The sequence below is a fragment of the Salvelinus namaycush genome, chromosome 9, assembly GCF_016432855.1.
Source record: "Salvelinus namaycush isolate Seneca chromosome 9, SaNama_1.0, whole genome shotgun sequence".
Lineage (NCBI taxonomy): Eukaryota > Metazoa > Chordata > Actinopteri > Salmoniformes > Salmonidae > Salvelinus > Salvelinus namaycush.
The window spans coordinates 5,481,474-5,501,144 of record NC_052315.1 but is presented as its reverse complement, the minus strand read 5'-3'; the positions used below and the strand labels follow the sequence as shown (position 1 = coordinate 5,501,144).

At 44.2% G+C, this 19,671-nt stretch overlaps 1 protein-coding gene across 1 annotated transcript; it reads right to left on the bottom strand.

Moving 5' to 3' along the window:
- Positions 1-313: 313 nt before the first annotated feature.
- LOC120053341 (neuromedin-U receptor 1-like) lies at positions 314-14,164 on the bottom strand. The gene is made up of 2 exons (XM_039000464.1): positions 14,056-14,164; positions 314-2,158 (listed from the first exon to the last, which is right to left on the bottom strand). The coding sequence occupies exons 1-2, from the start codon at positions 14,078-14,080 to the stop codon at positions 1,797-1,799; spliced, it is 387 nt and encodes a 128-aa protein (XP_038856392.1). The 5' UTR covers positions 14,081-14,164; the 3' UTR covers positions 314-1,796.
- Between the last annotated feature and the right edge of the window lie 5,507 nt (positions 14,165-19,671).

Genomic DNA, 19,671 nt, shown 5'->3' with positions numbered 1-19,671 from the left:
CTAGCTTGCTGTACCATAGACTTCCTGTCATTGTGCTAACGCTAGTTATCATTGGCTCGCAAAGCTGTCTCTAACTTCCTTCATACTGGATGCAGAGACATAAACATTGTATCCATGAGTTCGTCTGACTCTGGGAAAGTAGATAAAGGACTTCCTTAACAAAATACCTTTAAGAGTTATGACTTGGAATTAATAGTTTCAGATAAAGGCAAATCAAAGTCATAAGTCAATGCACTGACTAAGTCACTCTGAATAAGTGTGTCTACTTTAATGTTCAAAAATGTAAATGTAAAGGCCAAAATAATAAAATAATTATGATGGTACAAAAAGTTAAAACAATTCAGTTTGATTTTGGAATTAACACGAGGTCCTTTATTTCATGAAGCCAAATACCCTCGGCTATAAAGATGAACTTTCCCCATTCACATTATGTCAGTGCTCTTACCTCCTAATGATTGTCCATCATTTTGGCGGTTCCAGACAGTGTATCTTTTTCATCTGTCTAGACCAGTGGTATTTAGATCCGAGCCAGGTGTGGAGTACCGCTGGTTTTCTGTTCTACCTGATAATTATGAATCGTTCTGGCTCTCACAACCCAAGGCTCGTGCAAGGCTATATACTCTTACTTACTAATAATTAATTGCACCCAGCTGGTGTCCCAGGTCTAAATCAGTCCTTTATTAGAGATTCAGATTAAAATGTTCCTGGTGTTTAATTTTTTTTTTTTTTATGAATATATAGAATTGTTAAATATGTGTTTATCTACTGTGAATCTATACATTATTTTTGTACATAGTCGCGGTCATGATTGTACGTTTCACATTAGTGAAACAGATCATCAGAGATCATTCACCAGATTGTTGATGGAGACATACAGTGTCTGGGAATTTAAAAGCTACTTTTTCAAAATGCCAATCTGCATATCTCTGTTAATAATGTGATAAACTCTCTTGAAGGGAGGCGCCAAATTCACTGGCAATATCCAACGGCTCGTGCAATGACATACATTTCTGAAAATATGCAGTTGACGGTGCAGCTACATCTATTTTGAAGCAATTGTTGTTGTTTTTTAACCTGTACTCCAGTACAGGTTAACTTTTTTAATACCAAGATATGTATTATTATGCTCAGAAAGCAGGTGTAGATGTTACATTTCACTAGAAGGTCAACACCTGTTGTATTAGACGCATGTGACAAATGAAATTTGATTTGAAGCTGCCATCTCAAGTTCTATTCAGTACGTACTGCGAATCCTTTGCACCATTGTAAACCACTCAGTGATTTGAGAACTATATACATTCGTCAAACAACCACGTCGGACATCATCTTTGAAGGAGCTTTTGACAGGGCATCTCTGCCTGGTTTTCAATCTGAGCTGTAAGGAAAATCAGCTTTTTAGCCATCTCTTGAGACTGGATGTTCAAAAGTTTGTGTGCTGTTGAACATGAACTGCTAAACAGGAGTGCAAAAGCAGTGATGCAGAATCTACCAATGTCTTCTAGATGAGAAATATCGATTTGTCTGTATCTCCTGAGATATTTTTTTCATAGAATTGCTCAAATAATACGTCAAAGCATCAGGTTTTAATTATTTTTTCTTCTTCTTATGTTTAGGGAGTTTAGTGACAGGAGAATTCTACTGTGGTTTGGTGACCAAAGCGTGCAATAACATAGATTGGATAAGCACATCCTTAGATCCTTAAAATCCCTTATAACAATACATCTCGATCATCCCAGAATCATCGTCCATCGGATCAGTTTTATGTATTAAGCTCCCTCCTCTCCTAGGAAGTCCTTTCAAGGAAAGGTGGTCTCATGCTCCTTGTCTTCATGTAGGCCCGCAATGCCATTAATGGGCGTGGCCTCACTGAGAATGCTGCGGAGTGTTACCCGGGTAACACTGAGTGACTGCTTCCTGGGCACGGGGTGCCGTGGCCGATGACACATCACTTCCTTGAACATCTCTCGGAAGCGGGTGGACATGAGGTTGTAGAGGATCGGGTTGACGGCCGAGCTGAGGTAGAAGAAGACGCCAGAGACCACGTGGACGTACTTGTACACCTCCAGCTGGATGCTGGTCCACTCGTCGATGAAGCTCCACATGAGTCTGTCGGTGTGGAACGGAGCCCAGCAGATTCCAAAAACCACCACCAGAACAACTAGAGAGAGAGAGATTCTTATTATTTTCATATTGTATTGACATCAACACTATGAAATAACACATATGGAATCATGTAGTAACCAAAAAAGTGTTAAACAAATCAAAATATATTTTATATTTGAGATTCTTCCAAATAGCCACCCTTTGTCTTGATGACAGCTTTGCACACACTTGGCATTCTCTCAACCAGCTTCATGAGGTAGTCATCTGGAATGCATTTCAATTAGCAGGTGTGCCTTATTAGAAGTTAATTTGTGGAATTTCATTCCTTCTTAATGCGTTTGAGCCAATCAGTTATGTTGTCACTAGGTAGGGGTGGTATACAGAAGATATCCCTATTTGGTAAAAGACCAAGTCCATATTATGGCAAGAACAGCTCAAATAAGCAGAGAAAAATGACAGTACATCATTACTTCAAGACATGAAGGTCAGATAATCTGAACAATTTTAAGAACTTTGAAAGTTTCAAGTGCAGTCGAAAAAACCATCAAGTGCTATGATGAAACTGGCTCTCATGTGGACCGCCACAGGAAAGGAAGACCCACAGTTACTTCTGCTGCAGAGGAGAAGTTCATTAGTTACCAGCCTCAGAAATTGCAGTCCAAATAAATGCTTCACAGAGTTCAAGTAAGAGACACATCTCAACATCAACTGTTCAGAGACTGAGTGAATCAGGCCTTCATGGTCGAATTGTTGCAAAGAAACCACTACTAAAGGACACCAATAAGAAGAAGAGACTTTCTTGGGCCAAGAAACACAAGTAATGGACATTAGACTGGTGGAAATCTGTCCTTTGGTCTGACGAGTCCAAATTTGAGATTTTTGTTTCCAACTGCCGTGTCTGTGTGAGACGCCGAGTAGGTGAACGGATGATCTCCGCATGTGTGGTTCCCACCGTGAAGCATGGAGGTGGTGGTGTGATGGTGTGGGGTGCTTTGCTGGCATTCTGCATTCTGCAGCGATACGCCCTCCCATCAGGTTTGCGCTTAGTAGGACTATCGTTTGTTTTTCAACAGAACAATTACCAAAAACACACCTCCAGGCTGTGTAAGAGCTATTTAACCAGGATGGAGAGTGATGGAGTGCTGCATCAGATTACCTGGCCTCCACAATCACCTGACCTGAGTTGGATTGCAAAGTGAAGGAAATGCAGCCAACAAGTGCTCAGCATATGTGGGAACTCCTTCAATACTGTTGGAAAAGCATTCCTCATGATGCTGGTTTGAGAGAATGCCAAGAGTGTGCAAAGCTGTCATCAAGGCAAAGTGTGGCTACTTTGAAGAATCTAAAATATAACATTTATTTTGATTTGTTTAACACTTGTTTGGTTACTACATGATTCCATATGTGTTATTTCATAGTTTTGATGTCTTCAATATTATTCTACAATGTAGAAAACAGTAAAAATAAAGAAACCTTTGAATGAGTAGGTGTGTCTAAACCTTTGACTGTTACTCTAGATCACCCACTATTTTGTTCTGAAGACTGTGTAGCAATACATAAAGTTGTTAGATGTTACTGCACTGTTGGAGCTAGAAACAAGCACTTCGCTGCACCTGTGATAACATCGGCAAATCTGTGTGCTCGACCAATAAACTTTGATTCGATTTGAGCACTACGGTGCAACTAGTTTAATAACCCCTGTAGATTTAATCAGGAGTCTGTAATCCCGAGTGGCACAGCGGTCTAAGGCACTGCATCGCAGTTCTAGAGGTGTCACAACAGAGCCTGTTTCGATCCGGGGCTGTATCATAACTGGCCGTGATCGGGAGTCCCATAGGGCGGCACATAATTGGCCCAGCGTCGTCTGGGTTACGGGTTGGTTTGGCCAGGGTAGGCCGTCAGTGTAAAATAAGAATTTGTTCTTAACTGACTTGCCTAGTAAAATAAAATTCCATATGTGTTATTTCATAGTTTTGACGTCTTCACTATTATTCTACATTGTAGAAAATAGTAAAAAATAAAGAAAACCCCTGGAATGAGTAGGTGTGTCCAAACTTTTGACTGGTACTGTATGTGAACAGAGATGTATTTTTTTTAAACTCAGGTTACTCTATTATTGACTGTACCTCAGTGTAATTTATGGTCTTGGTAAACACAGAGTGTCTCAGGGATTATTTATGAGAAGATCCACTCTTAATGAATTTATGCATTAAATACCAAGTTGGGAGTCTGGGTGAAGCCTTGGAGTACACCGCTAAATTATAACTATCTATCTGCGGCAGACTTACACCCAAGGACCTCCCAACTAAATAAGAGGGATAGACTATATCACGATGAAGGGAGATAGAGTGAGATAATAACAAACAGGTTCACTCCTACAGACAATGGGTCACGTGACTGTAGCTTGCTATATAAAGCAGGCAGACAGGCATTAAGGCATTCAGTTACTGTTCCATTGAACGTTAGAATGGGCAAAACAAGTGACACTAAGCGACTTTGAGCGTGGTATGGTCATTGCGCGACGGTTCCAGTGTTTCAGTATATCTGTTGTGGTGGGTTAAGTGACTTGCTCAAAGGCACAACAGCAGGCAATGGCATCTAGGATTCGATAACAGCAACTCTTCGGTTTGCATGCTGACTTCGTGCCAGATTTTTCCCGTCAGACCCGGGATTCGAACTGGGGAAAGGGGGATACCTAGTCAGTTGCACAACTGAATGCATTCAACCGAAATGTGTCTTCCATATTTAACTCAACTCCTATGAATAAGGTGAAGGTGACAATTGTTGTTGGGGGTTAACTGCTCAACGGTAGAACAGCTCAGGGATTTGAACCAGCAACATTTTGGTTACTTGCCCAATGCTCTTGGCTACCTACCCCATTCATTGACGAGATACTATTCCTGTGCTCTCTATGTGGCTGTAGTATTGTATGTGTAAGGCAGGGGTGTAAAACTCAATTCCTGGGGGACCAAGTGTCTGCTGGGTTTTTACTCCTCCCTTGTGATTGATTGGTCAATTAAGGTAATTGATTAGTTAGGAACACCTGGTTGTCTTCTAGGTCTTTAAAAAAAAAAACGTTTTTTAAAATAAATTGTATTTGATCACAAGGCCATACAAAGGTCGCTGAGGTATGCAGAAGAGCTGCTTCAAAATAGATATAGAAACAATGTACAATATCAACAGAAATAGTTAGATACTGACTGATTTGTTTTCCAAGATGACTTAGCATACATGAGAGGAAAAGAGTCGGCAGGTAGCCTAGTGGTCAGAGCGTTGGGCCAGTAACCGAAAGGACTTGCTAGCACAGAATATGTTCCTGGATTCCTCCGATGGCATTGAGGAGTACACCACATCAGTCACTGGCTTCATAAATAAGTGCATCGATGACGTCATCCCCACAGTGACTGTTTGTACAGGCCCCAACCAGAAACCATGGATTACAGGCAACATTCGCACTGAGCTAAAGGGTAGAGCTGCCGCCTTCAAGGAGCGGGACACTAACCTGGGCGCTTATAAGAAATCCCGCTACGCCCTCAGACGAACCATCAAACAGGCAAAGCGCCAATACAGGGCTAAGATTGAATCGTACTACACCGGCTTCTACGCTCACCGGATGTGGCAGGGCCTGCAAACTATTACAGACTACAAAAGGGAAGCACAGCCGCGAGCCTAACAGAAGAGCTGAATCACTTATATGCTCGCTTCGAGGCAAGCAACACTGAGGCATGCATGAGAGCATCAGCTGTTCCCGGACATCTGCCACACTGATCCTCAACACTGGAGCCCCTCAGGGGTGCGTGCTCAGTCCTGTTCTGTACTCCCTATTCACCCACGACTGCATGCTCAGGCACGACTCCAACACCATAATTAAGTTTGCAGACAACACAACAGTGGTAGGCCGGCTCACTGACAACGACGAGACAGCCTATAGGGAGGAGGTCAGAGACCTGGCCGGGTGGTACCAGAATAAGAACCTATTCCTCAACGCAATCAAGACAAAAGAGATGATTGTGGACTACAGGAAAAGGATGACCGAGCATGCCCCCATTCTCATCGACGGGGCTGTAGTGGAGCAGGTTGAGAGCTTCAAGTTCCTTGGTGTCCACATCACCAACAAACTAGAATGGTCCAAACACACCAAGACAGTCGTGAAGAGGGAATGACAAAGCCTCAGGAAACTAAAAAGATTTTGCATGGGTCCTCAGATCCTCAAAAGGTTCTAGAGCTGCAACATCGAAGGGAAATCCTGACTGTTTGCATCACTGCCTGGTACGGCAACTGCTCAGCCTCCGACCGCAAGGCACTACAGAGGGTAATTGTACATTATTGCGGCCGAGATCCCTACCTTCCAGGACCTCTATATCAGGCGGCGTGAATAGAAGGCCCAGAAAATCGTCAAAGACCTCAACCACCCAAACCATAGACTATTTTCTCTGCTGCCACACGGCAAGAGGTACCGGTGCATCAAGTCTGACACCAACAGGCTCTTGAACAGCTTCTATCCCCAAGTAATACGACTGATAAATAGCTAACAAAATAGCTACACAGACCGAGCTTACCCTGTATCTTTATTTACCTCTATGCACGCTCACAGGGCCCTACACACTCACACACACTGTCACTCCAACACACACACACACACACACACACTTTCACTCCAACACACACACAAACACTCACTGCATAATCTGCTCACTTATACATAATATGCACATACATTTATACTGACTCTACACAACCACACACCCAATCACATACATTTATACTGACTCCACACAGCCGCACACCCAATCACATACATTTATACTGACTCTACACACCCTGTACATATCTACCTCCATCACTCCAGTATCTCTGCACATGTAAATATGGTATTGGAGCTGACTTTTTAAATATTTCCTGTATATAGTATGCTTGCTTACTTGCTTACTTACTTATTTTATTGTGTATTTCATATTTCTTATTATTATTTCTCGTGTTTTTTTCTAGTAATACATTGTTATTGATTATTGCATTGTTGGGTTTGCAAGAATGGCATTTCACTGTACATGTGATATAAAAACTTGAAACATTTTCATTGAACAGAAACAACAGTTTTTTTATCTGTTTTATTTACCTGAAAGAAGTCTGTCCTTTGACTAATGAAGTACGTCACAGCTAGCACCAGCTCCAGTGTTAATTAACCTAAATCCCAAGTTCAGCTTGACGCCTGTGGCTGTGCAGATAATCTTCGGTTTTCTAGAATTATTATTCTCACTTTTATCCTTCACTGTGTGTGAATGCTAGAACTTTAATACAATATTTGTTTCCTGATGAAGTTGTCAATGTTTTTTTCACATTTTTGTCATGGTGTAGCATTTTTTGCACTTATTTTTGCGCTAGCTATGGAAGTACTGTTAGCTACATTTTTCCTGTCAGCTTAGCTAGCTAGCTAAGGTATAGCAGTTTGTATATTGTTTTTGAGTCACTGTATTGTTATAGCAGGTGATAAATGTTTTTTCTTGTTTGTTATCGCTAAATATATGCGCCCAAGTCCACCCCGTTTTCATGATTTCGGGTAGATCATTAAAATCAATCAATAACACTGTCACGTTCCTGACCTGTTTTCCTTGTTTTTGTATGTGTTTAGTTGGTCAGGGCGTGAGTTGGGGTGGGCATTCTATGTTATGTGTTTCTATGTTGGGTTAAATGTGTTGCCTGATATGGTTCTCAATTAGAGGCAGGTGTTTGACGTTTCCTCTGATTGAGAACCATATTAAGGTAGGCTGTTCTCACTGTTTGTTTGTGGGTGATTGTTCCTGTGTCTGTGTCTGTCGCACCACACGGGACTGTTTCGTGTTTGGTTAGTCTGTTCCTGTTCTTCGTGTTATATTGTAAGTTCTCAAGTTCAGGTCTGTCTACGTCGTTTTGTTGTTTTGTAATTTTTCAAAGTGTTTTTTCGTGTTCGTCTTGTCTTTAAATAAATTCATTCATGTATTCATCTACCGCTGCGTTTTGGTCCGATCCCTACTCCTTCTCCTCATCCGAGGAGGAGGAATTAGACAGCCGTTACAGAATCACCCACCAACAAAGGACCAAGCGGCGTGGGAGAAAGCAACAGCGATCGCAGGATTCATGGACATGGGAGGAAATATTGGACGGTAAAGGTCCATGGGCACAACCTGGAGAATATCGCCGCCCTCGTGAAGAGCTGGAGGCAGCTAAAGCCGAGAGGCGGCGGTATGAGGAGGCAGCACGGAAGCAGGAGAAGGATCTGGGCTACACTACGTGGGAGGAGATCGACAGGTGGGCGATCGACCCAAGGAGAGTGCCGGAGCCCGCCTGGGATTCTCTGGCGCAGTGTGAGGAGGGATATCGGCGAATGGAGGCAGCACGACGACGCGGTAGGAAGCCTGTTAGTCAAGCCCAAAAATGTCTTGGGGGGGGGGGGGGGCTAAAGGGTAGTGTGGCGAAGTCAGGTAGGAGACCTGCGCCCACTCCCCGATCTTACCGTGGAGAGCGAGAGTACGGGCAGACACCGTGTTATGCGGTAGAGCGCACGGTGTCTCCTGTACTTGTGCATAGCCCAGTGCGGGTTATTCCACCTCCCCGCACTGGCAGGGCTAGATTGAGTATTGAGCCAGATGTCATGAAGCCGGCCCAACGCATCTGGCCTTCAGTGCGTCTCCTCGGGCCGGCATACATGGCACCAGCCTTACGCATGGTGTCCCCGGTTCGCCTACATAGCCCAGTGCGGGTTATTCCACCTCCCCGCACTGGTCGGGCTACGGGGAGCATACAACCAGGTAAGGTTGGGCAGGCTCAGTGCTCAAGGGATCCAGTACGCCTGCATGGTCCGGTATATCCGGCGCCACCTCCCCGCCCCAGCCCAGTACCACCAGTGCTTACACCACGCACCAGGCTTCCTGTGCGTCTCCAGAGCCCTGTTCCTCCTCCACGCACTAGCCCTATGGTGCGTGTCTTCAGCCCGGTACCACCAGTTCCGGCACCACGCACCAAGCCTCCTGTGCGTCTCCAGAGCCCTGTTCCTCCTCCAAGCACTAGCCCTATGGTGCGTGTCTCCAGCCCATTACCACCAGTGCCTACACCACGCACCAAGCCTCCTGTGCGTCTCCAGAGTCCTGTGCGTCCTGTTGCTGCTCCCCGCACTAGCCTGAAGGTGCGTGTCCTTAGCCCGGTACCTCCAGTTCCGGCACCACGCACCAGGCCTACAGTGCGCCTCAGCCGGCCAGAGTCTGCCGTCTGCCCAGCGGCGCCTGAACTGCCCGTCTGCCCAACGGCGCCTGAACTGCCCGTCTGCCCAACGGCGCCTGAGCTGTCCGTCTGCCAAGCGCCGCCTGAACTGCCCGTCTGTCCTGAGCCTTCAAAGCCGCCCGTCTGTACTGAGCCTTCAAAGCCGCCCGTCTGTACTGAGCCTGCAAAGCCGCCCGTCTGTCCTGAGCCTTCAGAGCCGTCCGCCAGACAGGAGCCGCTAGAGCCGTCCGCCAGACAGGAGCCGCTAGAGCCGTCCGCCAGACAGGAGCCGCTAGAGCCTTCCGCCAGACAGGAGCCGCTAGAGCCTTCCGCCAGACAGGAGCCGCTAGAGCCTTCCGCCAGACAGGAGCAGCCAGAGCCTTCCGCCAGACAGGAGCAGCCAGAGCCTTCCGCCAGACAGGAGCAGCCAGAGCCTTCCGCCAGCCAGCCATGAGCAGCCAGAGCCGCCAGCTAGCCATGAGCAGCCAGAGCCGCCAGCTAGCCATGAACAGCCAGAGCCGCCAGCCAGCCATGAGCAGCCAGAGCCGCCAGCCATGAGCAGCCAGAGCCGCCAGCCAGCCATGAGCAGCCAGAGCCGCCAGCCAGCCATGAGCAGCCAGAGCCGTCAGCCAGCCATGAGCAGCCAGAGCCGTCAGCCAGCCATGAGCAGCCAGACCGTCAGCCAGCCTTGAGCAGCCAGAGCCGTCAGCCAGCCATGAGCAGCCAGAGCCGTCAGCCAGCCATGAGCAGCCCCTCAGTCCGGAGCTGCCCCTCATTCCGGTGTTGCCCCTTAGTCCGGTGCTGCCCGTTAATCCAGTGGGGTTAATTTGGAGGGTGGCCATTTGGAGGAGGCTACGGAAGCGGGGTTTGACTATGGTGGGGTGGGGACCACGTCCGGAGCCGGAGCCGCCACCGTGGACAGATGCCCACCCAGACCCTCCCCTAGACTTTAGGTGGTGCGCCCGGAGTTCGCACCTTGAGGGGGGGGTTCTGTCACGTTCCTGACCTGTTTTCCTTGTTTTTGTATGTGTTTAGTTGGTCAGGGCGTGAGTTGGGGTGGGCATTCTATGTTATGTGTTTCTATGGTGGGTTAAATGTGTTGCCTGATATGGTTCTCAATTAGAGGCAGGTGTTTGACGTTTCCTCTGATTGAGAACCATATTAAGGTAGGCTGTTCTCACTGTTTGTTTGTGGGTGATTGTTCCTGTGTCTGTGTCTGTCGCACCACACGGGACTGTTTCGTGTTTGGTTAGTCTGTTCCTGTTCTTCGTGTTATATTGTAAGTTCTCAAGTTCAGGTCTGTCTACGTCGTTTTGTTGTTTTGTAATTTTTCAAAGTGTTTTTTCGTGTTCGTCTTGTCTTTAAATAAATTCATTCATGTATTCATCTACCGCTAAGTTTTGGTCCGATCCCTACTCCTTCTCCTCATCCGAGGAGGAGGAATTAGACAGCCGTTACAAACACCACCTTTTTGGACTCATTCAGCAGTTTTTACCTAAATAAGTAGAATACTATTTGGAATTTAATATTGGAAGTTCCATTTATATTGCTAAAACATAAGTTGAAAATGATGCTATCGCTGCTTTCCGTTGACAATAACTTTTGATAAATATCCCAATGTCAAAACACAGTTTCGAAGTGTCCAAATCAATAAGGCAGCGGTTGAAATGTACACAATTATTACCCAGAGGAAAGTGGGCGAAGGTCATGTTTTTTTCCATTTCAGTCAAGGGGAGCGTTTAGTATTTATTTATTTAGTCCAGGGGAGGGTTTAGTATTTATTTATGTAGTCCAGGGGAGGGTTTAGTATGTATTTATTTAGTCCAGGGGAGGGTTTAGTATGTATTTATTTAGTCCAGGGGAGGGTTTAGTATGTATTTATTTAGTCCAGGGGAGGGTTTAGTATGTATTTATTTAGTCCAGGGGAGGGTTTAGTATGTATTTATTTAGTCCAGGGGAGGGTTTAGTATGTATTTATTTAGTCCAGGGGAGGGTTTAGTATGTATTTATTTAGTCCAGGGGAGGGTTTAGTATGTATTTATTTAGTCCAGGGGAGGGTTTAGTATGTATTTATTTAGTCCAGGGGAGGGTTTAGTATGTATTTATTTAGTCCAGGGGAGGGTTTAGTATTTATTTATTTAGTCCAGGGGAGGGTTTAGTATTTATTTATTTAGTCCAGGGGAGGGTTTAGTATTTATTTATTTAGTCCAGGGGATCGTTTAGTATGTATTTATTTAGTCCAGGGGAGGGTTTAGTATTTATTTATTTAGTCCAGGTGGAGGGTTTAGTATTTATTTATTTAGTCCAGGTGGAGGGTTTAGTATTTATTTATTTAGTCCAGGTGGAGGGTTTAGTATGTATTTATTTAGTCCAGGGGAGGGTTTAGTATGTATTTATTTAGTCCAGGGGAGGGTTTAGTATGTATTTATTTAGTCCAGGGGAGGGTTTAGTATGTATTTATTTAGTCCAGGGGAGGGTTTAGTATGTATTTATTTAGTCCAGGGGAGGGTTTAGTATGTATTTATTTAGTCCAGGGGAGGGTTTAGTATGTATTTATTTAGTCCAGGGGAGGGTTTAGCATGTATTTATTTAGTCCAGGGGAGGGTTTAGAATTTATTTATTTAGTCCAGGGGAGGGTTTAGAATTTATTTATTTAGTCCAGGGGAGGGTTTAGTATTTATTTATTTAGTCCAGGGGAGGGTTTAGTATTTATTTATTTAGTCCAGGGGAGGGTTTAGTATTTATTTATTTAGTCCAGGGGATCGTTTAGTATTTATTTATTTAGTCCAGGGGATCGTTTAGTATTTATTTATTTAGTCCAGGGGAGGGTTTAGTATTTATTTATTTAGTCCAGGGGAGGGTTTAGTATTTATTTATTTAGTCCAGGGTAGGGTTTAGTATTTATTTATTTAGTCCAGGGGAGGGTTTAGTATTTATTTATTTAGTCCAGGGGAGGGTTTAGTATTTATTTATTTAGTCCAGGGGAGGGTTTAGTATTTATTTATTTAGTCCAGGGGAGGGTTTAGTATTTATTTATTTAGTCCAGGGGAGGGTTTAGTATTTATTTATTTAGTCCAGGGGAGGGTTTACTATTTATTTATTTAGTCCAGGGGAGGGTTTACTATTTATTTATTTAGTCCAGGGGAGGGTTTACTATTTATTTATTTAGTCCAGGGGAGGGTTTACTATTTATTTATTTAGTCCAGGGGAGTGCCACGTAATTTATAATCGATTAGATGTCATATTGCTCATTGTTTGGGAATTAGTTGCTGATTATATCTTGATGTGTGCCCTACGCTGCTGTAACGGATGTGAAATGGCTAGCTAGTTAGCGGGTACGCGCTAATAGCATTTCAATCGGTTACGTCACTTGCTCTGAGACCTGAAGTAGGGTTTCCCCTTGATCTGCAAGGGCTGTGGCTTTTGTGGAGCGATGGGTAACGACGCTTCGTGGGTGTCAGTTGTTGATGTGGGCAGAGGGTCCCTGGTTCGCGCCCGTGTCGGGGCGAGGGGACGTTATACTGTTACATTGATGCTGTTGAACCGGATCACTGGTTGCTGCGGAAAAGGAGGAGGTCGAAAGGGGGGTGAGTGTAACGGATGTGAAATGGCTAGCTAGTTAGCGGGTACGCGCTAATAGCATTTCAATCGGTTACGTCACTTGCTCTGAGACCTGAAGTAGGGTTTCCCCTTGCTCTGCAAGGGCCGTGGCTTTTGTGGAGCGATGGGTAACGACGCTTCGTGGGTGTCAGTTGTTGATGTGTGCAGAGGGTCCCTGGTTCGCGCCCGAGGTCGGGGCGAGGGGACGGTTTAAAGTTATACTGTTACACTGCCACTCAGCCTTGATTCTCTGCTGGGGGGCACATCAAGTGCGCCTTTTGTGGTCTCAATCAAATGATCCGTAGACTATACTATAGGCTATAGACCTAGGCTATATGAAGCGCATGCTCGGAGAAGCACAAGGCAAAGTAATATATATATATATATATATACACAGTATATGAACACACCAAATTACCAAAAGTATGTGGACACCTGCTCGTCGAACATCCCATTCCAAAATCCTGGGCGTTAATATGGAATTGGTCCCCCATTTTTTTATGCTATAACAGCCTCCACTCTTCTGGGAAGGCTTTCCACTAGATGTTGGAACATTGCTGCGGGGACTTGCTTACATTCAGCCACGGGCATTAGTGAGGTCGGGCACTGATATTGGGCGATTAGGCCTGGATCGCAGTCAGCGTTCCAATTCATCCCAAAGGTGGGGTTAAGGTCAATTGAAAAAATATTTTATAAATTTTAGAATAAGGATGTAATGTAACAAAATGTGGAAAAAGTCAAAGGGTCTGAATACTTTCCGAAGGCACTGTATGTTCTCTCCGTTTCTGCATGAAGCGCTCCTTATCTTGAAAGTCATCGAAACACACAACGAATGGTCGTGATTTGGAGATCTCTCTGCCTATTCCAGTGAATTCACGGCCTAGGCAGTGAGCCCGTTCCAAGGCCAAGGGAGTGTCAAAGAACTCTTTACCCAGGACCTCCTCGAAAAACCTGCCGATAAACTTAACTGGATCCTTCTGGTGTATTTGCAATAATCTTGCCCACTCTCTCTTACAATAGTTTTTTTTCTGTTTTTAGAGTTTCATAGCCTTTTTTCTAGCTCAACAATTCGTTCACTGCAACTAGACAAGCCATTCTCCAACTCTGTTACTTTCGTACCTTGCTCCTGTATTGTAGTTTGCATTCCGGCCAGGGTGGTAACGATGGGAGACAAAGCCGCATCCACGGCATCTTTTACCAGGGTTGTGAGTGAGACTGAAAGATCCGATATCAGTCATAAACAGAGGTTTTCTAGATCCGCTGGTCGAGTGATTACAATGCACTGTTTAAGATGAGGAGTCTGTAGCTGTTTTGTACTGTGCGTACGCAAACATGTAAATTGGCTGTGAGATTTCCTCCAAACTTGCGTTTAAGACATCATTCACTAACAGCATTTTGCATTAGATTTGTTTTTAATTTAAAAAAGCAGGATACACAGCCAGAGTAATCAAGGGTTCTCATTCGTGACAGCTTTTTATATTACCTTAATAAATGTTTCAGTGTTGACTACATTGGTAGCTTAGCTGAGTTCGTTCTTCGGTTGGAAAGTTCTTTCTGGAACGTTCCCAGAAGCACCATAACCCCCCCACCTAATTTAATTGAATCCACATTACACACACAAATAAACAGCACCCCTGGTGCCACTGAAATCAATTTTTTTTTACCCCGGGACCTTTTTTATAGTAACGATAGTAAACACACGGGGCAGATAACGGTTAAAAAGATTCCCAGTGTTTGAGGTGTTTTCACATATAGTCCTCTTTAAAAGAAACGATCTCAGTCCTCTTTAACGTGAAAAAAAAGCATGAGAACTCAGTTGTCTTTCTATTCAAACTGCTTTTGAATGAGGACTCAACTCTCTTTTGCCAGTTCACTTGATCTAGTTTGTGGTCCGAGTCCTCTTTACATTCACATTGCTATATTTAGAAATGAACCAAGATCTTTTTCCTACATGCATTCTGGGTTTTTTACAAAGTGCAGGACAAGCCAGTAGGGGGCTGAGGGCACACAGTGTGTTGTGAAATCTGTGAATGTATTGTAATGTTTTAAAATTGTATAAACTGCCTTAATTTTGCTGAACCCCAGGAATAGTAGCTTCTGCTTTGGCAGCAGCTAATGGGGATCCATAATAAATACAAATACAAATCAGAATGTGTTATCAGGCAGCTACTGTAGATATACCTACATCCATTTTAGAAGCTAATAGATTGCGTTAAGTTAAAATATGAGGCATAATAAATGTAATCAGAAGATACTATTAACAATTAACTATTTGATTAACTTAATAAATAGCAATAGAATAACTGCAGATTAAATAATGCTGTAATTGAAAATTGTCCACCCAATATAGGCTACTGTCCCTTTAAGAGCTAGAATAGATTTTGTACCCCATGTTGTGATATTGTCTTCTCACACTATTCAACCCCCACAATCAATACACAGCTGATGAAGCTCTCTCTATAGTTCACATATTGCAAACAAATAATCTGAACAAAAAAAAAAAACTCCACACATTTTGGAATTTCTGTGTGTCCTTGACAATCGCTAATCAGTATCCAATGTGAAGGGTTATGTCAGGGGAAACGGTGTTAGAGTAGTCTAGTGTGAGGGGTTATGTCAGTAGTCTAGTGTGAGGGGTTATGTCAGTAGTCTAGTGTGAGGGGTTATGTCAGTAGTCTAGTGTGAGGGGTTATGTCAGTAGTCTAGTGTGAGGGGTTATGATAGTAGTCTAGTGTGAGGGGTTATGTCAGGGGAAACGGTGTTACAGTAGTCTAGTATGAGGGGTTATGTCAGTAGTCTATTGTGAGGGGTTATGATAGTAGTCTAGTGTGAGGGGTTATAGTATGGGAAACAGTGTTACAGTAGTCTAGTGTGAGGGGTTATAGCAGTAGTCTAGTGTGAGGGGTTATGACAGTAGTCTAGTGTGAGGATTTATGTCAGTAGTCTAGTGTGAGGGGTTATGTCAGTAGTCTAGTGTGAGGGGTTATATCAGTAGTCTAGTGTGAGGGGTTATGTCAGTAGTCTAGTGTGAGGGGTTATGTCAGTAGTCTAGTGTGAGGGGTTATATCAGTAGTCTATTGTGAGGGGTTATGTCAGTAGTCTAGTGTGAGGGGTTATGACAGTAGTCTAGTGTGAGGGGTTATGTCAGTAGTCTAGTGTGAGGGGTTATGTCAGTAGTCTAGTGTGAGGGGTTATGACAGTAGTCTAGTGTGAGGGGTTATGACAGTAGTCTAGTGTGAGGGGTTATGATAGTAGTCTAGTGTGAGGGGTTATATCAGTAGTCTAGTGTGAGGGGTTATGACAGTAGTCTAGTGTGAGGGGTTATGTCAGTAGTCTAGTGTGAGGGGTTATGACAGTAGTCTAGTGTGAGGGGTTCTGTCAGTAGTCTAGTGTGAGGGGTTATAACAGTAGTCTAGTATGAGGGGTTATGTCAGTAGTCTAGTGTGAGGGGTTATGTCAGTAGTCTAGTGTGAGGGGTTATGTCAGTAGTCTAGTGTGAGGGGTTATGTCAGTAGTCTAGTGTGAGGGGTTATGATAGTAGTCTAGTGTGAGGGGTTATGACAGTAGTCTAGTGTGAGGGGTTATGTCAGTAGTCTAGTGTGAGGGGTTATGTCAGTAGTCTAGTGTGAGGGGTTATGTCAGTAGTCTAGTGTGAGGGGTTATGTCAGTAGTCTAGTGTGAGGGGTTATGATAGTAGTCTAGTGTGAGGGGTTATGTCAGGGGAAACGGTGTTACAGTAGTCTAGTATGAGGGGTTATGTCAGTAGTCTAGTGTGAGGGGTTATGATAGTAGTCTAGTGTGAGGGGTTATAGTAGGGGAAACAGTGTTACAGTAGTCTAGTGTGAGGGGTTATAGCAGTAGTCTAGTGTGAGGGGTTATGACAGTAGTCTAGTGTGAGGAGTTATGTCAGTAGTCTAGTGTGAGGATTTATGTCAGTAGTCTAGTGTGAGGGGTTATGTCAGTAGTCTAGTGTGAGGGGTTATGTCAGTAGTCTAGTGTGAGGGGTTATATCAGTAGTCTAGTGTGAGGGGTTATAGCAGTAGTCTAGTGTGAGGGGTTATGTCAGTAGTCTAGTGTGAGGGGTTATATCAGTAGTCTAGTGTGAGGGGTTATGTCAGTAGTCTAGTGTGAGGGGTTATGTCAGTAGTCTAGTGTGAGGGGTTATATCAGTAGTCTAGTGTGAGGGGTTATGTCAGTAGTCTAGTGTGAGGGGTTATGACAGTAGTCTAGTGTGAGGGGTTATGTCAGTAGTCTAGTGTGAGGGGTTATGTCAGTAGTCTAGTGTGAGGGGTTATGACAGTAGTCTAGTGTGAGGGGTTATGATACTAGTCTAGTGTGAGGGGTTATATCAGTAGTCTAGTGTGAGGGGTTATGACAGTAGTCTAGTGTGAGGGGTTATGTCAGTAGTCTAGTGTGAGGGGTTATGACAGTAGTCTAGTGTGAGGGGTTATATCAGTAGTCTAGTGTGAGGGGTTATAACAGTAGTCTAGTGTGAGGGGTTATGTCAGTAGTCTAGTGTGAGGGGTTATGTCAGTAGTCTAGTGTGAGGGGTTATGTCAGTAGTCTAGTGTGAGGGGTTATGTCAGTAGTCTAGTGTGAGGGGTTATGTCAGTAGTCTAGTGTGAGGGGTTATGTCAGTAGTCTAGTGTGAGGGGTTATGTCAGTAGTCTAGTGTGAGGGGTTATGATAGTAGTCTAGTGTGAGGGGTTATAGCAGTAGTCTAGTGTGAGGGGTTATGTTAGTAGTCTAATGTGAGGGGTTATGACAGTAGTCTAGTGTGAGGGGTTATGTCAGTAGTCTAGTGTGAGGGGTTTTGTCAGTAGTATAGTGTGAGGGGTTATAGCAGTAGTCTAGTGTGAGGGGTTATGATTATAGTCTAGTGTGAGGGGTTATGTCAGTAGTCTAGTGTGAGGGGTTATGTCAGTAGTCTAGTGTGAGGGGTTATAACAGTAGTCTAGTGTGGGGGTTATAACAGTAGTCTAGTGTGAGGGGTTATAACAGTAGTCTAGTGTGAGGGGTTATGACAGTAGTCTAGTGTGAGGGGTTACGTCAGTAGTCTAGTGTGAGGGGTTATGACAGTAGTCTAGTGTGAGGGGTTATGTCAGTAGTCTAGTGTGAGGGGTTATGTCAGTAGTCTAGTGTGAGGGGTTATAGCAGTAGTCTAGTGTGAGGGGTTATGATTATAGTCTAGTGTGAGGGGTTATGTCAGTAGTCTAGTGTGAGGGGTTATGTCAATAGTCTAGTGTGAGGGGTTATAACAGTAGTCTAGTGTGAGGGGTTATAACAGTAGTCTAGTGTGAGGGGTTATAACAGTAGTCTAGTGTGAGGGGTTATGACAGTAGTCTAGTGTAAGGGGTTATGTCAGTAGTCTAGTGTGAGGGGTTATGACAGTAGTCTAGTGTGAGGGGTTATATCAGTAGTCTAGTGTGAGGGGTTATAACAGTAGTCTAGTGTGAGGGGTTATGTCAGTAGTCTAGTGTGAGGGGTTATGTCAGTAGTCTAGTGTGAGGGGTTATGTCAGTAGTCTAGTGTGAGGGGTTATGTCAGTAGTCTAGTGTGAGGGGTTATGTCAGTAGTCTAGTGTGAGGGGTTATGTCAGTAGTCTAGTGTGAGGGGTTATGTCAGTAGTCTAGTGTGAGGGGTTATGATAGTAGTCTAGTGTGAGGGGTTATAGCAGTAGTCTAGTGTGAGGGGTTATGTTAGTAGTCTAGTGTGAGGGGTTATAACAGTAGTCTAGTGTGAGGGGTTATAGCAGTAGTCTAGTGTGAGGGGTTATGATTATAGTCTAGTGTGAGGGGTTATGTCAGTAGTCTAGTGTGAGGGGTTATGTCAGTAGTCTAGTGTGAGGGGTTATAACAGTAGTCTAGTGTGAGGGGTTATAACAGTAGTCTAGTGTGAGGGGTTATAACAGTAGTCTAGTGTGAGGGGTTATGACAGTAGTCTAGTGTGAGGGGTTATGTCAGTAGTCTAGTGTGAGGGGTTATATCAGTAGTCTAGTGTGAGGGGTTATGTCAGTAGTCTAGTGTGAGGGGTTATATCAGTAGTCTAGTGTGAGGGGTTATGTCAGTAGTCTAGTGTGAGGGGTTATGTCAGTAGTCTAGTGTGAGGGGTTATATCAGTAGTCTAGTGTGAGGGGTTATGTCAGTAGTCTAGTGTGAGGGGTTATGTCAGTAGTCTAGTGTGAGGGGTTATATCAGTAGTCTAGTGTGAGGGGTTATGTCAGTAGTCTAGTGTGAGGGGTTATGACAGTAGTCTAGTGTGAGGGGTTATGTCAGTAGTCTAGTGTGAGGGGTTATGTCAGTAGTCTAGTGTGAGGGGTTATGACAGTAGTCTAGTGTGAGGGGTTATGATACTAGTCTAGTGTGAGGGGTTATATCAGTAGTCTAGTGTGAGGGGTTATGACAGTAGTCTAGTGTGAGGGGTTATGTCAGTAGTCTAGTGTGAGGGGTTATGACAGTAGTCTAGTGTGAGGGGTTATATCAGTAGTCTAGTGTGAGGGGTTATAACAGTAGTCTAGTGTGAGGGGTTATGTCAGTAGTCTAGTGTGAGGGGTTATGTCAGTAGTCTAGTGTGAGGGGTTATGTCAGTAGTCTAGTGTGAGGGGTTATGTCAGTAGTCTAGTGTGAGGGGTTATGTCAGTAGTCTAGTGTGAGGGGTTATGTCAGTAGTCTAGTGTGAGGGGTTATGTCAGTAGTCTAGTGTGAGGGTTATGATAGTAGTCTAGTGTGAGGGGTT